Genomic DNA, 18,829 nt, shown 5'->3' with positions numbered 1-18,829 from the left:
CAAGTGTATTCATTGTTGCAGTCCTGGTTTCCCTCCCTCCATCTCCCTTGTCTCTCTCTCTCTCTCTCTCTCTTCCTTTCTTCTTACAGGGATTTTTTGGTATTTACTTTCTACTGGTGGTGTTTTTCCACCGTAACCTAGCTCCCTATTTGGAGGGCTTCTGACAGTTAGGGCAAGAAAAACTGATGTAATGGTGCTGGCTGCCTGATATTCTACCACTGACGACCTGACGTCTGTCCTAGAGCAACAGCAATCGACGAGAAATACTAAGCCTTTGGTATTCGGACCGACTGAGGGCTACCCCTGGCAGGATAACCCAAATGTGATGACTGCAACAATGAATACACTCGAACATCTACATTTATGGTAAGTGTACACAACTGTACTATCTCCGAGATGCGTATTACCACATCAAGATGGACAAACACTCCAGGAGTCTGCTTCGCTTCTGGCTAGAAGCCATTCATTACCAATTTCGTGCCCTGCCATTCAGTCTCTCTACAGCCCCCAGAGTGTTCACGAAATGCATGGTAGTGGTAACAGCTCACTTGAGACTGAAAGGATTCCGGGTGTTTCCATATCTAGACAACTGGCTCCTTACCGCCCCCACTAAGCATCTTCTGGTAACTGCGCTACAACATTCTCTCTCTCTGGCATAATTGTTGGGTATAATGATACATTAGGAGAAATCAAATCTTATCCCTACACAACAAATAGAGCTCACTGGAGCAGTGTTCAGTACTCAGTCCTGTCTGGTATCACTCACTCTTCACAAACTCCATCGATTGAGGCTTAAAATCCGAGTGATTCTTTCTCAAACATCAACCTTTGCAAGAGAAGTCCTCCAAGCCCTAGGTTTTATGGCTGCTACAGTAGTGCCTCCAGGAAAGCTACATGTACGAATTCTGCAATGGCTCCTTCAGTGTCAGTGGTTCCCAAACTGTCATTCCCTGGATTACAAGATTAGAATAACCAACTGCTGCAAGCAGGACTTCCTTTGGTGGATGAGGCCAGATGTAGATCTTTGGAGCGCCCATTTCAACCCTCCCAGCCCACAGCTATTGTGACCACGGATACTTCCCTGATCGGGTGGGGGGCCATTTCCAGGGAAAGACTGTCCAAGGCACATGGTCCACCTTGGAGGCCCACCTGCATATCAATGTTCTAGAACTGAGAGCCTTGCTGTTAACATTGCAGGCATTCCATTCGGCTTTCCCCCTGGGACAGCTTCAGTTTAGTCAGACAGTAAGTCAGTGGTCTGGTATATCAACAAGCGAGGAGTAACCAAGTCCTGCCCCTTATGTCAAGAAGCCATGAGAATTTGGCAGTGGGCGATAGCTTCCAACCACTTTCTGATAGCAACGCATATCCCGGGGAGCTCCAACCTGATTGCGGACAAAGTAAGCAGATGTATCTTCATGCTCCACAAATGGTCCCTCAGCCACTGGGGCCAGCCTTGCTGCAATCTTTTCGCCTCCCCATCAAACAGCAAGTGCAGCAGCTATTTCACCCTGCTTCCCCCAGAGGGGGAGTCACCGAGGGACACTCTGATCCACGGGACTTGTCTACGCCTGTCCTCCCATACCTCTGATCCCACAATTTCTAAAGAAAGCTCTTCGGTTGAGATGCAAGGTGATTCTCATAGCCCCATTCTGGGCTCGACAAGTTTGGTTCCCCTTTCTTCGGCCTCCCCTAGTATATCCACCGTGGATTCTGGACCCTCTACCAGATCTGATCACTCACCCCCAAGGGTTGAGTCACCCGAACCTGTCCACTCTCAAGCTGGCAGGCTAATCTCTCCTCACCTGTTCGAGACATCATTCTGGCCTCTCACAAACCATCCACCAGAAGAGTATATCAGGATAAATGGAAAAGGTTTTCCATTTGGTGTAAGAATAACATGCTAGACCCATATTCAGCTCCAGTTACTGCTGTGCTTCAATACTTGGCTACATTTTTTTGATAATGGAGCCTCTGCCTCTACAGTACCAGTGTATCTAGCGGTAATTTCCAATTTCCACAGTGGTATAGATGGCACTCCTCTTATCTCTCTACGTCTCTGCAAGGCTTTCCTCAAAGGGATCTCTCATCTCAGGCCCCCTCTCAGACAGCCTGTAGAACCATGGAACCCCACTTTAGTCCTTCAGTCTTTGACTCAAAAGCCCTTTGAGCCTGTGGCTAAGTGTGACCTAAAATTTTTATCCTGGAAATCTTTGTTCCTGTTAGCCATTACCTCTGCCAGAATAGTTTCGGAGCTACAGGCATTATGCATCAAGAGGCCCTATCTAGTCTTTCATAAAGACAGAGTGTCACTTCGGATGAACCTATCTTTTCTTCCCAAAGTTGTTTCTGAATTCTCTATTAACCAGTCCATTGATCTACCAGTGTTTTTTTCCAAATTTTGCCAATAGAGGAGAGAGTATTGCCTTCACAACTTAGATGTACATAGACAATTAAGATTTTTAACTAGACAGGAACAAATTTGTTCATAAATCTGAACAGCTTTTCATCTCCTTTTCGGGACCCAAAATGGGAGAAGCTGTTTCTAAAGTTACATTATCAAGATGGCTAAGGGACTGCATACGTGTCACCTATTCCCTGCATAATGAATCCATGCCAAAAGTTAAAGCCCACTCCACTAAATCTATGGCAACTTCTATGGCATTCCTTTCCAGGGCATCCATGGATGACATCTGTGCAGCAGCCACTTGGGCTAAGCCTCATACCTTTATCAGTCATTACAAATTGGACCTGGTCTCCAGGGGGAGAGCTGCCTTTGGCTCAATAGTACACAGGAATGTTCTTCAATATTGGCCACCCGTGGACCTCAAGGTAGCTTGGGATTCTGTCCCATCACTGATGAATGGAAAGAAGATTAACAACATCAGATAAAGAAGTTATGTCTTACCATAACGTTCCATCTGTGTTGTTCATCTTTCATTCATCAGTTCCCACCCTCCTTCCCCCTCCAAAGGCCTCCTGTGGGATGCTTTGTGTCAAAGTGGTGCACTAGGGTACTTGCATAGAAGAGGCCTCGGCTTTACTTCCTTTCTTAGCAAACTCAATCTGAGGGAACAGGAAGAAGGGCATTCTGGGTAGAGACTTAGCTCAAGAGTTTTTTTTGGCTGGTGCAAGCTTGGTAATTAGCCAACTCTGTTCCGGGGGCTCGGAACTGAACCCCATCAGTGATGAATGAAAGAAGATGAACAACAGAGGTGGAACGTTGTGCTAAGGCATAACTTCTTTTTTGCAGCAAACTCGATCTGAGGGGATCAAGGGTAGAGAAGCATTATGGGTAGGAGAGGAGCTCAGATTTCATATCCTAGAGCTTTAGTATGCTGCCGATTCTAATCCGATCCTCTGATCCGAACCCACAGGTTGAAGAACAAATGAGAGGCAACAACTCAGATGGAACATTATGGTGAGTACATAACTTTTTTCTTCAGCACTGCTTGAGCTGATTAATAATTTGCATGCATGGAAGTGCCATTAAGCTTTGGAAGCTGACCTGCTGTTGTATCCTTAGCAGGATATAATCCTTATAGCTAAGGCTACTGCAGCAGCGATCATTCGAACATCTACTGTTACGGTAAGTTTACATTTAGATCTGTGCTATTCCAGTTAGCAGTGGAATGCATTTGGAGGCTGTTATACCAGAGAGTGTGCAGATTTTGTGCTACTGTAAGAAGTCAGGAAGTCTGTGTCCTGAGAATATACATCACTGCTGTCTCAAGGTAGAGGATTAGTCATAGGTGTTACTTGCTGCTTACAAATATGTAGAGAATGGAGGAGTGCTAAATGATGTCATATTAGGAACAGGGTAGGTAATTGCTAGGCTAATAACCCTAAATTACTTTTTTTTTTAAGCCTAGCCACGCTTCCAAAATATATTTGATGGGTTTTGATACCACTCATTTTATTGGGGGTGTAGGTTTGGTATGTTTAGCAAGCATTTACGAGCTTCCTTTTTCTATTAGAGATGCAAGTATCAGATCAGGGGTAAATCTATGGTTCCCCGTCCACTGATCCAAGTTGTGCTTAAAGAAGTGCAGACAGGAATTCTGCTTTACATGGATGGGAAGCTTATCCTAGAGGAGGGGTGGTCTCTGAGAGAGATAACTGTACCTCCACCATGTTTTGTGTTGCACAGCCTTATGTCTTTAGATCGAGTGTTTTAATGTCATTTGTTTTGTTGATGTGCAGCAGGTCCAGAAGGGCTAGATCAAAGAATGCTTTGAAGGCCAGGTATATATTGCCTGTCAGAAGTCTGTAGGAGACTAAGTACAAGGATAAGGCTTTGAGGCGGTCCACAGAAGATATAGTATCTACACCATGTGTTCCGTTTGTGAGGAACCTCTGTAGTTGCTCCAGTTGTTGCATGTGCCTAGTCAGATGCATACTAAATGGGACATTGCACTCAGTGATTGGTCTAATGAGGGCAGGGTACAACAGAACAGTGACATAGACCTAGATGTGCAGTGTAGAACTCTTACATTGCACAGTGTAGAATGATTTCCTTACTACAGGAGACGTATGTTGGTCAAAGACCAAGTCGCTGTCAAAATGCTTTCCGAAATCCCTGACCACAGGCTTAATTCTTAGTGGTGTATTATTAATGTAGCAATTTCCAAGGAAGAGTCTCTGTCCCAAAAGATACTTTTATGTAGTTTTTTGGCACTGAGTTTTAGGCAGTGATTGTGGCACCAGTTATTAGTCTTTTGACAGGCCTTCATGGGGAATGTTTGTGTTTTTGGGGAATTCTGTGACTTCCTTCTAGTTTGCAAACAACTGTCAACTTGGTCAACTAGAGGCCTTTGACATTGGCCTTGACTTCAGAAAAAGTCAAGAAGGAGCTACTCTAGCATTGTCTCCTAGGGCAGTCCACTAATAACTGGCCTTTTTGTGGAGGTGGACTCGCCTACTCTTGACGACTTTTGTCCTATCTGTGAGCCTAGGGGCTTATACCTAATTTTGTGAGGTTGTCTACTGGAAGTTCAGCACCATTGTCCTTAATATATCCACAGTGGAGTTGTGTGTATCCACAGTGGAGTTGTGTGTACTCTGAGGTAGGGCATCTATGAACTGGGATTGTACAATGCATCCCTTATACTTGGCATAAGCTGGAAACAGTTGACTTGTACTTTGATTAAGGGATTCATAAATAACAGCTTAGATATAAGATCATGTGCCTATTTTGTACCTCTGGGGAATCTGGTCCACGTGGTGTAATTTGTACCCAGACAAGTCTGACTACTAGCACACACACTGGCTGCAGTCTGAAGCCTGAAATAAAGATGATGTGAAATACAGCTGAGTTAAACCCAAGTGACTATTTGTTATTTTAAAACCATATGCCTGTTTTTTTTTCACTTGCTTATGAAGTATTGCCTCATGTTGCTGGAACGATTTAAATTGTAAATTTGTTTTATGGTGGGGAGAATTATGCATGTTAATCATATGGCTTGTTGAAATGGTGGTTTGGGGAAATTAACCACTAACAGGAGGGGGTCTGGTGACCTGGTCATGTTTAACTGATCAGAGTATAATTTTAACCTTTGACAGTACTTCCTAATTGTAGCTGTATTGGTGTATTAGGGAAGCCTAATTGACTTGGGTTTTTTTCTGTTATTTGGGGACACTTACAAATCTTGACAGGAAGAAGAGTCCAATAAAGGAAGCAGAAATCTTGGGACAAAAGTAGACTTCAGCAAACTTCCACCAAATTACCATAATCATACCGAGGAGGAGAAGAAAGTTGGAAATCGGACCATATACCAGAAAAAAGAAATACACAAGGTATAGTTGATTTGCAGATATGTCCACTGTTGAATTTGTATTGCAGTTGTGCGAATTTTACTTTTTCCTTGGTGAGATTTTCCCCTTATGAGCTGCTTGCCTTTTTAAACATTTGCTAATGTCATTTATGTGTGTGTGTGTGTGTGTGTGTGTGTGTGTGTGTGTGTGTGTGTGTGTGTGTGTGTGTGTGTGTGTGTGCAGAATATTTGTAGATAACTTGAACTAAGTGTGCCAGCTGTGAAGCCAGAATTTATACAGTTGCAAGCAACTTCAAAAATTTTCCCCCCTCACTCATAGTCATCAGAAACTTCTCTGTTGTACATCATACTTGCAAATGACCTTCTGATGGTATATAGCATTAGTATGACATTATAGATGCAGCACTAGTGCTGTAGTTATGTTATAAGCATTTTACTGGGTAGTTGGTCTTGTAGTATGCATTCATCACTTTGAACAGTGTCATATTTTGTTTTTCTGGCACGCTTGTACCTTTTTAATTTAATTTATATATTTGAAGATGTGGCATTTAGAGCCTCATGCTGGGTAAAATATCACCTCCTTAAATGTTAATCTGTACCACATGGTTTAGATGATGTATACCTGTCTCAACATACACAATCTGTTTTAAGCAAGTTTACTGACTCTGTCACTGAACCCAAGGTCTGTCGTTATTGCTAGTGTAATGATATGAGGTAGTGCCATCTGTGCCAGGTAGTGTAGGGCAGTGCATGTGTAACATATGTCAGGATAGCTAGCTGGAGTTTTATAAAGAATTTTATGTCATTTGACTATCACACTTTGTACAGATGCTTGTGTTAAAAATCTGTTTGTAAAGTTGCTTGTGTTAAAAAAAATGCATTAACAGTGGGTCCTACTGGACAGAAAATAGATGTACATGTATTCCAGCAAGTATTATTATATTTGATTAAAAGTATATGTTTTAACAGATAATTCTGGAATGGAGTAGTTTAATCACAGTCCAGCTAATTTTGAAAAATAGGTTGAAAATTAAATGGGTTGGTTTAAACCATAAAAATGTTATCTTTCAGGTCTGATTGCAGTCAGAAACAAAAATGTGTGGGAAAATCAGGACTAGGAATCTTATTGTATTGTCCTTAGGGGTGAACCAATTGCTACCCTGGAAGGGTGGAAGTTTTTGAAATTGTTTTATAGCTTTCAGATGCTGCAACAGATCTTGCAAAGCTCTGGGTGTGTATTGTACCAGAGTCAGGTAAACAGATGTGATGTCATCCTGTAACTAGCACTGAAATTATTTTTTAGATATTAGAGATATTCTAGAACTCTCACAGCAGCACTTTGGAACCTGACAGGAAAGATCTCTCACAGATACCTCCCACAACCACACACCTCATCTTGCCTTGCTGTAGTAAGCAATACAACGCTTATCTTGCCTTGCTTTAATAAGTAACCAAGGAACAGTAATCCTTTAGTCAGTCAGGAAAATATAGCGAGATTAGTTAAGTATTGATGTTAAGTTGTCAATCTCGCCTTCATTCTTGCTGGATGGGTTCGGAGCCGATCCTCGGCTCTGACTCGGCACTTGCTAAGCTCGAGAGTCACTTTTACCAGCTCGAGGCAGCCCCATATCCCATGATGCAAGGCGGTAATTACCCAGATCTCGTTTGCCGCTTCGCTAATGAGGTCATCCTTTTTACCAGCTCCTGGTAAGTGATATTTTCATTGTTATTAGTCAGGTTTAGGTGTCTTAAATCCCTATTTTCAGTCCTTTAGTCTTTATTTAATACTTCAGTGGACTTTCACTTAGCTCCATACCCTTTTTCCCCTAGTTCTCTTAGTTTAATTTTCGGGCCTTAGGCCTTTCCCACCCTCACAGTTCCGGTCAGGATTTCCCTCAGGTGTGTGTGTGTGTGTGTGTTGTGTTATTGTATTTAATAACTAATTTGTTAGTTATTAATAATTTTTACTTGTTAGTGTCTTGGTTGGACTGATCGGTGTGTGTGTGTGTTTTAGAACTGAGACATGTCTAAGGATACTAGGGTCTCAGGTTTCAAGAAGTGTGACTCGTGCTGTCAGAAGATGTCTCTGACAGACGGTCACACTTCTTGTATTTATTGCCTGGGACCCCTACACCTGCAGGACTCCTGTGCTATATGTCATTCTTTCAGCCAGAGAGTCCTGCAGGAACGTAGAAATAAATTGATCCTGAGGTGTCTTCTTAAACCAGAGAGCTCCCCGGCTAAAGTCGGCTCCGGGAAGTCCTCTAAGCCTCCCAAGACCCAGGCTTCGGTGTCCAAGTCTGTGGTCTTGGTTCCGACTCCGCCGGAGTCGACATCGGCTCTGTCCGGAGCCGATCCTTCCTTGATGGAAGCTTCTGTGCAGGCGCCGATCGGCGCCGATACCTTGGCTTCGGCACCTGTATCGGCTCCGGCTGGAGTCGACACCCTACTGTCGAAGCATGTCTCGGCTCCGGCTGGAGCCGAGATATCCTTGTCTCCTCTCAGAGCCGACAAGTTGTCGCTCCGCCTGGAGCCAAACGTTCTTCGGCTCCGATGGCTCCGTCCAAAAAGAGGTCTAGATCTCCTTCTTTGGAATCTATTCACTCGGCTCCAGTCTCTCCCTTGCTTTCGGAGTGGAGCCATCGGAGCCAATCATCGAGGTCTTCCAGGCTTTCAGACCACGACTTAGAGAGAGTGGTAAGTAGGCTATTAAAGTCACAGGCACTAGCCCAGATGCTCCATAGCCCGTCTCATCAGACGTCAGCTATTCTACATCCCCCTGAAATTCCTCCTTCGACTCTCCTACAGAGCTCGGAGCCGGAGATTATCGGTACCGTGACTGTTGCTGCTTCGGAGCCGATGCCACACCTTTCGGCTCCGTCGTCCTCGACTCCTATCTCCTAATTGAGACCTTCCTTGGAGGGATCCGGGCGTCGGGCTTCCCTGGTTGGTTCCGAGGGGGCGAGTGGCATCGGACCCTTGTCCGACCCCGTTCTCCCTCTCGGAGCTTCGGCCTTGGTGAGCTCGGCCCAGACATCTGCTTCGGAGCCTTCCCTTTCGGGGGGACCGGGGATCCCTGTTTCTTCGGAGCGGGATCTCTCGGCCCTCCCTGGGAGGGGAGCCTTCGAGGTGATGAGGAGTGTGCTAGCCCCAGAGCTTAGCCAGCAGTCGGTTCCTTTAGCTCCTCCCTCTACGGTGCCTGTAGATGCCTCTTCCCGTTCTCTTGCTCCCGGACCCAGAGATCCTTCGCCCCAGGTCTCCCCACTGGGAAGAACTTCCTCTTCCGAGGTTTCTCCTGATCCTTCAGGTGAACCCCCGCGTAAGAGGACTTGCAAGAGGAAGCATTTAGACTCCCCTGACTCTACTACCTTGGATACCGATTTAGATGAATCGGAGGGGTCCCCAAGATCCCCCTCTGAGGATGTCTCCTTTTCAGACATCCTTGAGCTCCTGAAACAGAGGGGGAACTGGCCCTCCATTAACCCCTCCGAGTATGAATCTGTATACCTGGAGGCGTTTGGATGTCGACCCTCCACCTCCTGGGTGTCTCCGCCTTTCGACCCTCTCATGGAGGTTATAGCTCGAAAGGCGTGGGCATCTCCTGATTCGGTGGAACCAGTCCCTAGGAGACCTTCAAAATTTATTACGGCCCCCGGAGAAAAGCAGTTTCTTACTAAAGGTGTCCCGGTTGATGCCATGGTGGTGGCGGCCGCCACTAAGAAGGAACTTGCAGATCCTTCCGTACCAGTCCATCCTCCTAACAAAGAGTCCAGGACTATGGACAGGTATGGTAAAGCGGATGTTTTCCTCAGCGACCTTTGCTATGCGTTCGCTAAATTATTTATGTCACTTCACCAGACTTCAAAGGGACATCCTTAAAGAATTAGGTGAAGTAGTACAGGATCCTTCAGCAGCAGGGGCTCAGGAAAAGATTGCTTCTCAGCTGGGAATCCTTAACTCCATAACCAACTCCTCCATGCGGCTCATTTCTTATGCAGCCGATGGGGCGAGTAGAGCTGCAGGCACAGGACTGGCTCTCAGACGTCAGTCCTGGATGCGGCTCTGTAATTTTGCAGACCCCTTTAAGGCGTCCTTCACAAACTCTCCCTTTGATGGGTCAACTTTGTTTGGCCCTCAGGTGAAGGACACATTGACCAGGTGTGAGCAGGACGGCAAGACTCTTTCTGCCGTAGGAGTCCGTTTCTCCACCCCTTCTAGGCCTTATCCCAAAGGTCAGAAAGGGGGGAAGATATGGTTCCGAAAATCTCAGGGAGTCACACCGGACACACGTGGTCAGTTTACCCCCAGAGGCAGAGGGGGTAATAACAATAGACGCCGCCCTAGGGGCAGAGGGGGTCCGCAAAACCAGGGCAGTAGAGAGCCTCTCTCTGACAAGCCCTTCCAGCATCCCTGAGGTGTGTTGCCCGACTGTCCACCCTTGGAGGCAGTCGGGGGGAGATTGTCACTGTACCCAGAAGCCTGGTTTTCCCTCTCTCAAGACAGAAGGGTACAGTCGATCATATCCGAGGGTTACAAGATTCCCTTCGAGGAAAGCCCCTTCCCTCAGAAAAGTTCCCTTCCAGACGTACCACCCGGTCTAAGGGAAATTGCAAAAATAGAGGTTTCAAAGCTTCTAAAAAAAAGGGCCATCTAGCCAGTTCCAACAGACCATTTAGAGTCCGGAATCTACTCAAGGTTCTTTTTGGTTCCCAAAAAGACGGGAGACTGGAGACCAATATTAGACCTCAGCAGGCTCAACAAGTCTGTCAAAAAGACGAGATTTCGGATGGTCACACTTCAATCGATTTTGCCCTTTCTCGGCAAAGACAACTGGATGTGCTCCATAGATCTTCAGGATGCGTACTATCACATAAAAATCCACAGACGCTCCAGAAGGTTTCTCCGCTTTCGGCTGGGGACCAGTCATTTTCAGTTCAGAGCCCTGCCCTTTGGTCTCACTACAGCCCCCAGAGTGTTCACCAAATGCATGGCAGTGGTCACGGCTCACCTGAGACGTCAAGGATTCCAGGTTTTTCCGTATCTCGACGACTGGCTCCTCTCAGCCACCACCAGGCATCAACTCATCCCAGCCAGGGACTACACCCTACGTCTCTGCAGTCAGTTGGGAATTTCGGTAAACTTCGTAAAGTCCTCCTTATCGCCCTGCCAATCTATTACTTTTATAGGCGCAAATCTAGACACTACTCGGATGATCGCAAACCTAACAAGTCAGAGAATCCTAGATATCCAAAACCACGTTCGGATCATCCTTGCCAGCAGAAAGGTACAAGCCAGGTTGGTCCTGAAAGTGTTGGGCCTCATGGCGGCTGCCATCACACTTCTTCCTCTGGCTCGTTTCTACATGCGCCTCCTACAGTGGATGTTGTTCACACAATGGTCCTTCCAGCAGCTTCCTATGCGTCACAAGATCCTTGTGACACAAACCTGCAAGAACCATCTATCCTGGTGGATTTCCTCTCCCCTAGTCCATCAGGGCAGACCATTTGTTCCCCCGGCCCCGGTAGCCACGGTCACTTTGGATGCCTCCCTGATCGGGTGGGGGGGGGCATTATCAGGGCAGGATGGTTTATGGCACGTGGCAACCGTTCGAATACCACCTGCACATAAATGTCCTAGAGATGAGAGCAGTGCTTTTAACGTTGCAAGCCCTCAACGACTTTCTTCCCTTAGGAACTATTGCAGTTCACACGGACAACATGTCCGTGGTGTGGTACATCAACAAACAGGGCGGAACCAAGTCCTACCCCTTGTGTCGAGAGGCTCTCAGACTTTGGCAATGGGCGATCTCCTCTCATCGGTTTCTGGTAGCAACGCATATCCCTGGGAAAACCAACATAGTAGCGGACAGATTGAGCAGAGCTATACTCATGCCTCATGAGTGGTCTCTCAAGCAATCCATAGTGGAGGAGATTTTTCAGAAGTGGGGCCGCCCATGCTGCGATCTTTTTGCTACTCCTCAAAACAGCAAATGCCCAGACTTCTTCTCTCTCTTCCCACTTCCGGGCCATCCCCCCAGAGACGCTCTTACCCAAGATTGGCCCCACGGACTCCTTTATGCTTTTCCTCCCTTTCCATTGATACCTCAGGTACTCCAGAAAGCGGCCGTTTTGAGAGCCAAGATGATTCTCATTGCCCCTTACTGGCCTCGTCAAATTTGGTTCCTGTTCCTTCACCGCCATCTCTTGGTGCAGCCTTGGCATCTGGACCCAGCACCAGATCTTCTGACCCACCAGTCGGGTCAACTGCACCGGTCCGTTCCTTCCCTCAACCTCACAGCTTGGTTACTCCACTTCCTTCCTTAGCCAGGCTTCCTATGATATCTAACCCTGTTAGAGACATCATAGTAGCTTCTCTTAAGTCCTCTACCAGGAGGATTTACTCTAGCAAGTGGAAACGCTTCTCCCTTTGGGCGAAAGCTAGAAACATAGATCCCTTTACTGCCCCTGTTCAGTCGGTCCTGAATTTTCTAGCAGAAATTTTTCACTCAGGTTCTTCCTCTTCCACAGTCAAAGTTCAGTTGGCAGCAATCTCGAACTTTCATGTCGGGTTTGTAGACCACAACATTATGTCCCACAAGCTTTGTAAAGCCTTTCTTAAAGGAGTGTTCCTTCTAAAGCCCCCTGTTAGGGATCCTCCACCACAGCGGGACCTAAATTTAGTGCTGACATCCTTGATACTTCCCCCTTTTGAACCGGCTGCTTCATGTTCATTAAAGCTTCTTTCTTGGAAGACACTCTTTCTTTTCGCCATTACCTCGACTAGAAGAGTGTCGGAACTTTATGCCCTATCTGTTCGTCCCCCTTATTTGGTCTTCCACAAGGACAGGGTATCCTTGAGAACCAATCCATCCTTTTTACCCAAGGTTGCTTCTAAGACAAATTTAAACTAATCCATTGATCTTCCTGTATTTTTTCCAAATTATTCTAACAGGGCGGAACAAAAATTACATTACCTAGATGTTCACCGCCAACTTAGATATTACTTGGACAGAACAAAACAATTTAGGAAATCTGATCAACTCTTCCTCTCTTATGCTGAAAATAAAAAAGGTCTCCCTGTTTCTAAAGTGACCTTATCCAGATGGCTATCTTCCACCATTTCTGACATTTATCAACTTAGGGGCAAACAACTCAGCTCAAAACCTAAAGCACATTCCACAAGAGGCCTAGCCACTTCTACAGCTTTTCAGGCTAGGCTGCCCTTAGATACTATTTGTGCAGCAGCCACTTGGGCCACTCCTCATACCTTTGTTTCTCATTACAAATTGGATTTGGCCTCCAGGGATAGGGCAAGCTTTGGTTCCACAGTTCTCAAGAGTCTGTTCCATTGAGCCACCCAGGATAGAGGTGCTAGGGAACGCGGTCCCATCCAGCAAGAATGAAGGCGAGATTGACAACTTAACATTTAGAAGTTATGTACCTACCATAACGTTCCATGTTAGTTGTCTTCTCTCGCCTTCTTTCTTGCGTCCCTCCCTCCTGTCCCCCTTGCCTGGACAGACCTTGATCTCCTTTTTCTCTGGAAGATTCTTCTTCCTTGGGCACCAGTTAGTTGGCCTTTATTTCCTGGTTTACCTTTTCAGCCCTTGTAGGCTAGTTGTTCCTCTTTCCTTAGTGGAAAGTTTTTTGGTAGGCAGTTTTTCCTCTAGATACCAAATGAGATCTGGGTAATTACCGCCTTGCATCATGGGATATGGGGCTGCCTCGAGCTGTTAAAAGTGACTCTCGAGCTTAGCAAGTGCCGAGTCGGAGCCGAGGATCGGCTCCGAACCCATCCAGCAAGAAAGAAGGCGAGAGAAGACAACTAACATGGAACGTTATGGTAGGTACATAACTTCTAATTTTTCTCCATCTGTGTACATCTGTCTGACTGTGTTATTTTTTGTATCTCCTGTGACTGAAACTCTGATGTTTATTGTAACCAGATATTCTGTATTCTTGTGTTTTCTGTTATATTGTTTATTATTAAATATTGCTATACCTTTCATTGCCGCGGTGGTACGGCGGTAGTGTTGTTACCTCACAGCAAGAGGTTCTCCCATTCAATTCACAGCTTGTCTTGGGAGTGCCTTCTGTGTGGAGTCTGCATGTCCTCCCCGGTTGGGTAGCATTCGAAAGACATGCGTGCGTAAATGGGTGTGCCTTCGTTGAAGGTTGGGCGTCGAGCTGGCACCTTGGCATTTCGTAAAAAATCTACTGCCAATCATTAGCGGACCGGTGTTCCGCTGTGGTGACCCCTTACCGGGAAAAAGCCGAAAGACAAACAACAACATTGCTATACCTTTCATTGTGCCTGGTGTTTTAGAGAATACTTCTAACATTTTAATAGTACTTATGCTTATTTTAGTGACACTGTGGCCTCTTCTGAAAGCCTTGCTGCATTGGTCAAACTCTTACCATTTGTATTAGTATTAATTTTACTCAGTGTAATTGGGTACCTTTGTAAGAGCTTTTAGAGTAGCTGACTGGTTGCAGCATAATTATGTCAGTTTGGGCAGAGGGGATACAGCTGGTAAATCTGTGCCAGCCTTTCCCAGGTGTGTGTTTGTGTGACAGTCAAATATCAAAGTGTGCATGTGTCAGCTACTTGGAACAGGGATATAGAGCTCCAAAGTGATCAATGTGGAGTCTTGTTCGGGGCATGGAGAAGAGAAGTGATAGTCCATTCCCAGGTCAAGAGTGTGCTTCCTGTGAGCTGTTAAGGGAAATTGTGCTTGGTGCAGAGAGCTGCATCTGAAAATACTGTGTATATCCATCTTTGCTGCTAGTGACCATCCCTCACCAGTGGCCCAGAGTAGGGACTATCACAGTCAGATATACATAACCGTCTGTTAGTAGCAGAAAGGGAAGAGCTGCTTGCAGAGTCCTGCTGAACTTGGAAAAATTGGATGATAGGTCAGCTGAGATTTTTTTTTACCCCTCTTTTTTCATATATAGCATGTAGAAATGATACTAAGAAGATTGCTGTTAACAGATAAAGAGCACATGATTTTTGTGTTAACCCTTAAGCCATATTTCTTCTTATGGCTAAAAGGATCATTGTACCAGCTCACCTACTTGGTTATCAAATTTCCATAAATAACTAAATAAGTTAAATTTCCCTATTGGCAGTGCCCTAAAGATGGTACATAATCCTGTTTATATTATATCTTGCATCTAAGACAGGAGCATGCACAATCACTAGACAGAGAAAAGCTGCATACCCGTTTTATCCATATATTAATGCAGCCACATGCTCCTGTGGTGCTGCACTGTTTTCTCCTTACTGCACCTCCTTCCCATGCCTCATCCATCTCTATCGTGCTGTTTTAATAATCAGTTTTAGATTTTCATTTCATCACTATGAAAGCTGCATCTGCCTTTTGCATTTATTAATCGTTTCATTAATGTGACAGATTAAGAACTAAGCTATAGCTATATCTATTTCTGTATCTATATCTGTATATGTATATATATCTATGAATTGTGCTGATTTAAAATGTCATTGGACATAAATGTCATCATTTAGCCAGGAAATAAATACGTGCAGTAACTGACTAGCTTGATGGAAAAGTAATGCAGTACATGAGGTGAAGTCACATGTTTCCCAGTGCACAGGTTCTGATTTAACTAAAAAGGAACCTTAACCGTTGTGGACCACAAGTGATGGCTGTTTGTTGTTAGCAGTTAAAATAATAAATTTCATCATTACAGATCACTGGATGAGATGAAGGCGGTGACAAGCAGATCAGATCTTTGAACTGTAAAACCGGTCTGTTATTGATTGTTATCCATTACTTTTATATGAAATTTAGGTAATGTTTTTCATATCTACATTAATCAGAAAAACATCTGATTTTCAAAATATTATCAGGTGGTTTATCTTCCTTTATGAGGTCATTGTATGCACTTTATCTTTTTATAGGATTATCATAATGTAAGATGTACTACAAGAGGGTAGTGAGACCAGCTATGTTATATGGGTTGGAGACTGGCATTGACAAAAAGGCAGGAGTCAGAGCTGGATGTGGCAGAGTTAAAGATGTTAAGATTTGCACTGGGCGTGACAAGGGTAGACAGGATTAGGAATAAGTATATTAGAGGGTCAGACCAGGTTGGACGATTTGGAGCCAGAGCCAGAGAGACGAGATTATGTTGGTTTAGACATGTGCTGAGGGGGGATGCTCGGTATATTGGGAAAAGGATGCTAAGGATGAAGCTGCCAGGTAAGAGGAAAAGAGGAAGGCCTAAGTTAAGGTTTATGGATGTGGTGAAAGTGGACATGCAGGTGGTTGGTGTGACAGAGAAAGATGCAGAGCACAGGAAGAAATGGAAACAGATCATTTGCTGTGGCGACCCCTAACAGGAACAACCGAAGGAAAGATCATAATGTAAGATTTCAAAAAATCAGATATTGTAAATTCATTCCTGCTCGGGTGGTAAAACCTTCCCATGTTTCCAGCACCAACCCTCCCAACTCATAATATATGTTAGTCCAGCAGTACTGGCATCACTATATGCCAGCACTCCTGGCTGTGTTTGAGGTCTTTCACTGAGGATACCAATGTGATCTCTCTACACTTTCCATTCAGTGGGCCCTTGCTATTTGGCACTGAAATTAAGAACCATTTGAAGGGTAAGAAGGAGCTAGCAAATCCTTTCTCATCTAGAGACAAAATTATATGCTTCTGAATGTTTATTCTGTTGAAAGCAGAGGAGCCAGCATAAGCCTTGATTCTGCTGCATCGTGCATTTCCAATAGCAGGAGGCAGCAGGTTGCCAACAGCTAGGCTCCCCAGGAGTTTGAAGAAGGCTGCAGTCATCCTTAGGGTGGTGTCCAGCACTGTTAATTCCTTTCTTGTATCATATCAGAGGCAGTCTGGAGGAGTTTTTCTGTCTATGTTCTAGCATGAAGAAAGATTTAAATGAAGACATGAACCAGGGAGGTAATACTTAGTGGTTACACCCCCCACCCCACCACCCGAACTCCATATCTGCCGTTGTCAGACATACTATTCTATCAAAAATTTCTGGGAATATGCTCATACTCCTCAAAAAAGTAAAAAAAAAAAAAAAACTTAAATGATTCTTTCAGACCGTTGAGGTTAAGATATTATTCCAGATTATTTTCAGAATTGCAAAAGACGGGGATCTCAAGCCATTTCTTGGTTTCAGCAGCCTGTACACATTCATTCCCAAAGATTAATTTTGCATAGTCACTCTGCATTCTGTACTTTCCTGTCTGTCAAGAGAGGAACAGATGTACTCATTGCACTTCCAGGATGCTGATCTCTACAAAAAAAAAATGACTTCCCCTCGTGAAGGTTTTGCTACTCCCAAATTTGAGCCAGCCTTTTCAACTTTCATGTCTGCACTCTTCAGTGTCACTTCAGGTCCTGATGTGTTACACCAAGTGCATGTCCATAGATGTTAGGTAGTCCAATCTCACCTTAATTTTTACATATGAGGTTCGGAGCCGATCCTCTGCTCCGACTCGGCTGATTTTCAAGCTCAAAGACTTCTGGTTGGCTTGTGGCTAAGCAGGTATCCCATGGTGCACCAGTGCAATCCCCAGATCTCGTCTGCCGTGTCGACGAGTTCGGATGTGCTTCTCTTGGCTCTGACTCTTTTGCATTTTTTCATTAACTAGTGGTTTTTGCATATTTACTGGAAAGTATATGTGTATATATATATATATATATATATATATATATATATATATATATATATATATATATATTATAGGGCTTTGCCTTAATTGTCTTGTGGTTTTGTGTGACCTTAGCAGTAGTATCCTGTGTACTAGTAGTTAGGCGCAGTTGCACTTTATTGCCTAGATCATTAGATGTCCTTCATGGATGCATCTGCCGTCATAACAACTGGGTTGTCCTGTCGTCAGGCAGCCCTTCAGTCGGCCGGATTCCAAAGTCCGGGTCCGGCCTCGGCTGATGTCGCACTTCACCCGACGTCATCTCTGTTGGTCTTCGGGTATAAAGGCATCAGCCGACGCCATTTTCCTCAGTCTTTCTTGCGGCGTGGCGAAGCAGAAGCTGTTCGCAAGTGCCGGTCGGTCGGATCCAGAGATTACTTCTACGAATACTACTTGAAGACTTCTAAAGCTAAGTACCTCGTTGGGGACTCTTTCTTGCCTCAGCCGATGTCAGAAAAAGTTAATAATTGTTTAACCTGTGGGAAACAAATACCTCATAAGGATTTCCACTCTTACTGTCTGCCTTGTTTAGGCCCAGCCCACGGCGTAGCAGCCTGTTCGGCCTGTGCTTCTTTCAACCGCGAGCGGCTTAGGCGCCGGTCGGAGTTTGCTGAACAGTTTTCGGTTCTGATTTTGCGTATATTATGCGTCGGATCCTCCGACTACCCAAACTGCCAAAAAGCGCAAAGATAAAGACCGACACTTTCATGATCAGCGGTTTCGGCGAAACCATGGTTAAGCAAACGCGAGTGTCTCGGTTTCGGCGAAACCGAGAAAACTGATCAAAATACAGCAGAATCTATCACTACCACTGAGGCCCCTGCTACTTCTCTTGAATCGGCCTCAGAAATTTTATCCACTACAGTGGTTGCCACTGACTTATCAGACACCATTCCCTTGGATGTGTCTACCCCAGCACGTGGTGCTGCTAGGCCTCCAGCAGCCATGTCCATTAAGGCCTTTGCCAGGGCCAAAGCAGCCAAAACTACTAGAACAGTGCCTGCTAAACCCCCTACAACCCGGCCCTCTTCTAGTTCACAAATGCTTACTCTGGCAGAAGATTTAATTTCATTAATTAGGGGATCTCAATCTCACCCAGACAGGGCCTCTCAGCCCCCAGAGAAGAGACCTAGGGCAGAGCCCCCCGAGCCTGTGTCCTCTGATGATTCTGCTGATGAATCAGACATAACAGACCAGCCAGAGGCTCCTTTCTCCAATTTTGAAGACTCAGATGCAGAAGAATCCATTCCAGCTGCCTGCCCACCAGAAGAATTTTCCTTTGGGGAAACCTTACATGCCATGCGAGAGCAGTTCCAATGGCAGCAGCAGGATTTCTCAGACTCCAG

The 18,829-nt window shown here is 45.2% G+C and overlaps 1 protein-coding gene across 1 annotated transcript in view; it reads left to right on the top strand.

The window, feature by feature from the left end:
• Positions 1 to 18,829, top strand: part of LOC122791564 (dickkopf-related protein 3-like) — a 1,366,110-nt gene that overhangs the window by 232,955 nt on the left and 1,114,326 nt on the right. Inside the window, exon 2 of the mRNA XM_044059322.1 lies at positions 5,656 to 5,796. Coding sequence (XP_043915257.1) covers positions 5,656 to 5,796 — 141 coding nt within the window. The remainder of the gene's footprint in view (positions 1 to 5,655; positions 5,797 to 18,829) is intronic.

Source organism: Protopterus annectens, chromosome 17.part0 (assembly GCF_019279795.1).
Source record: "Protopterus annectens isolate FY-2018-M chromosome 17.part0, PAN1.0, whole genome shotgun sequence".
NCBI lineage: Eukaryota > Metazoa > Chordata > Ceratodontiformes > Protopteridae > Protopterus > Protopterus annectens.
The sequence above is the reverse complement of the archived record's forward strand: the minus strand, read 5'-3'. Positions and strand labels throughout refer to the sequence as shown.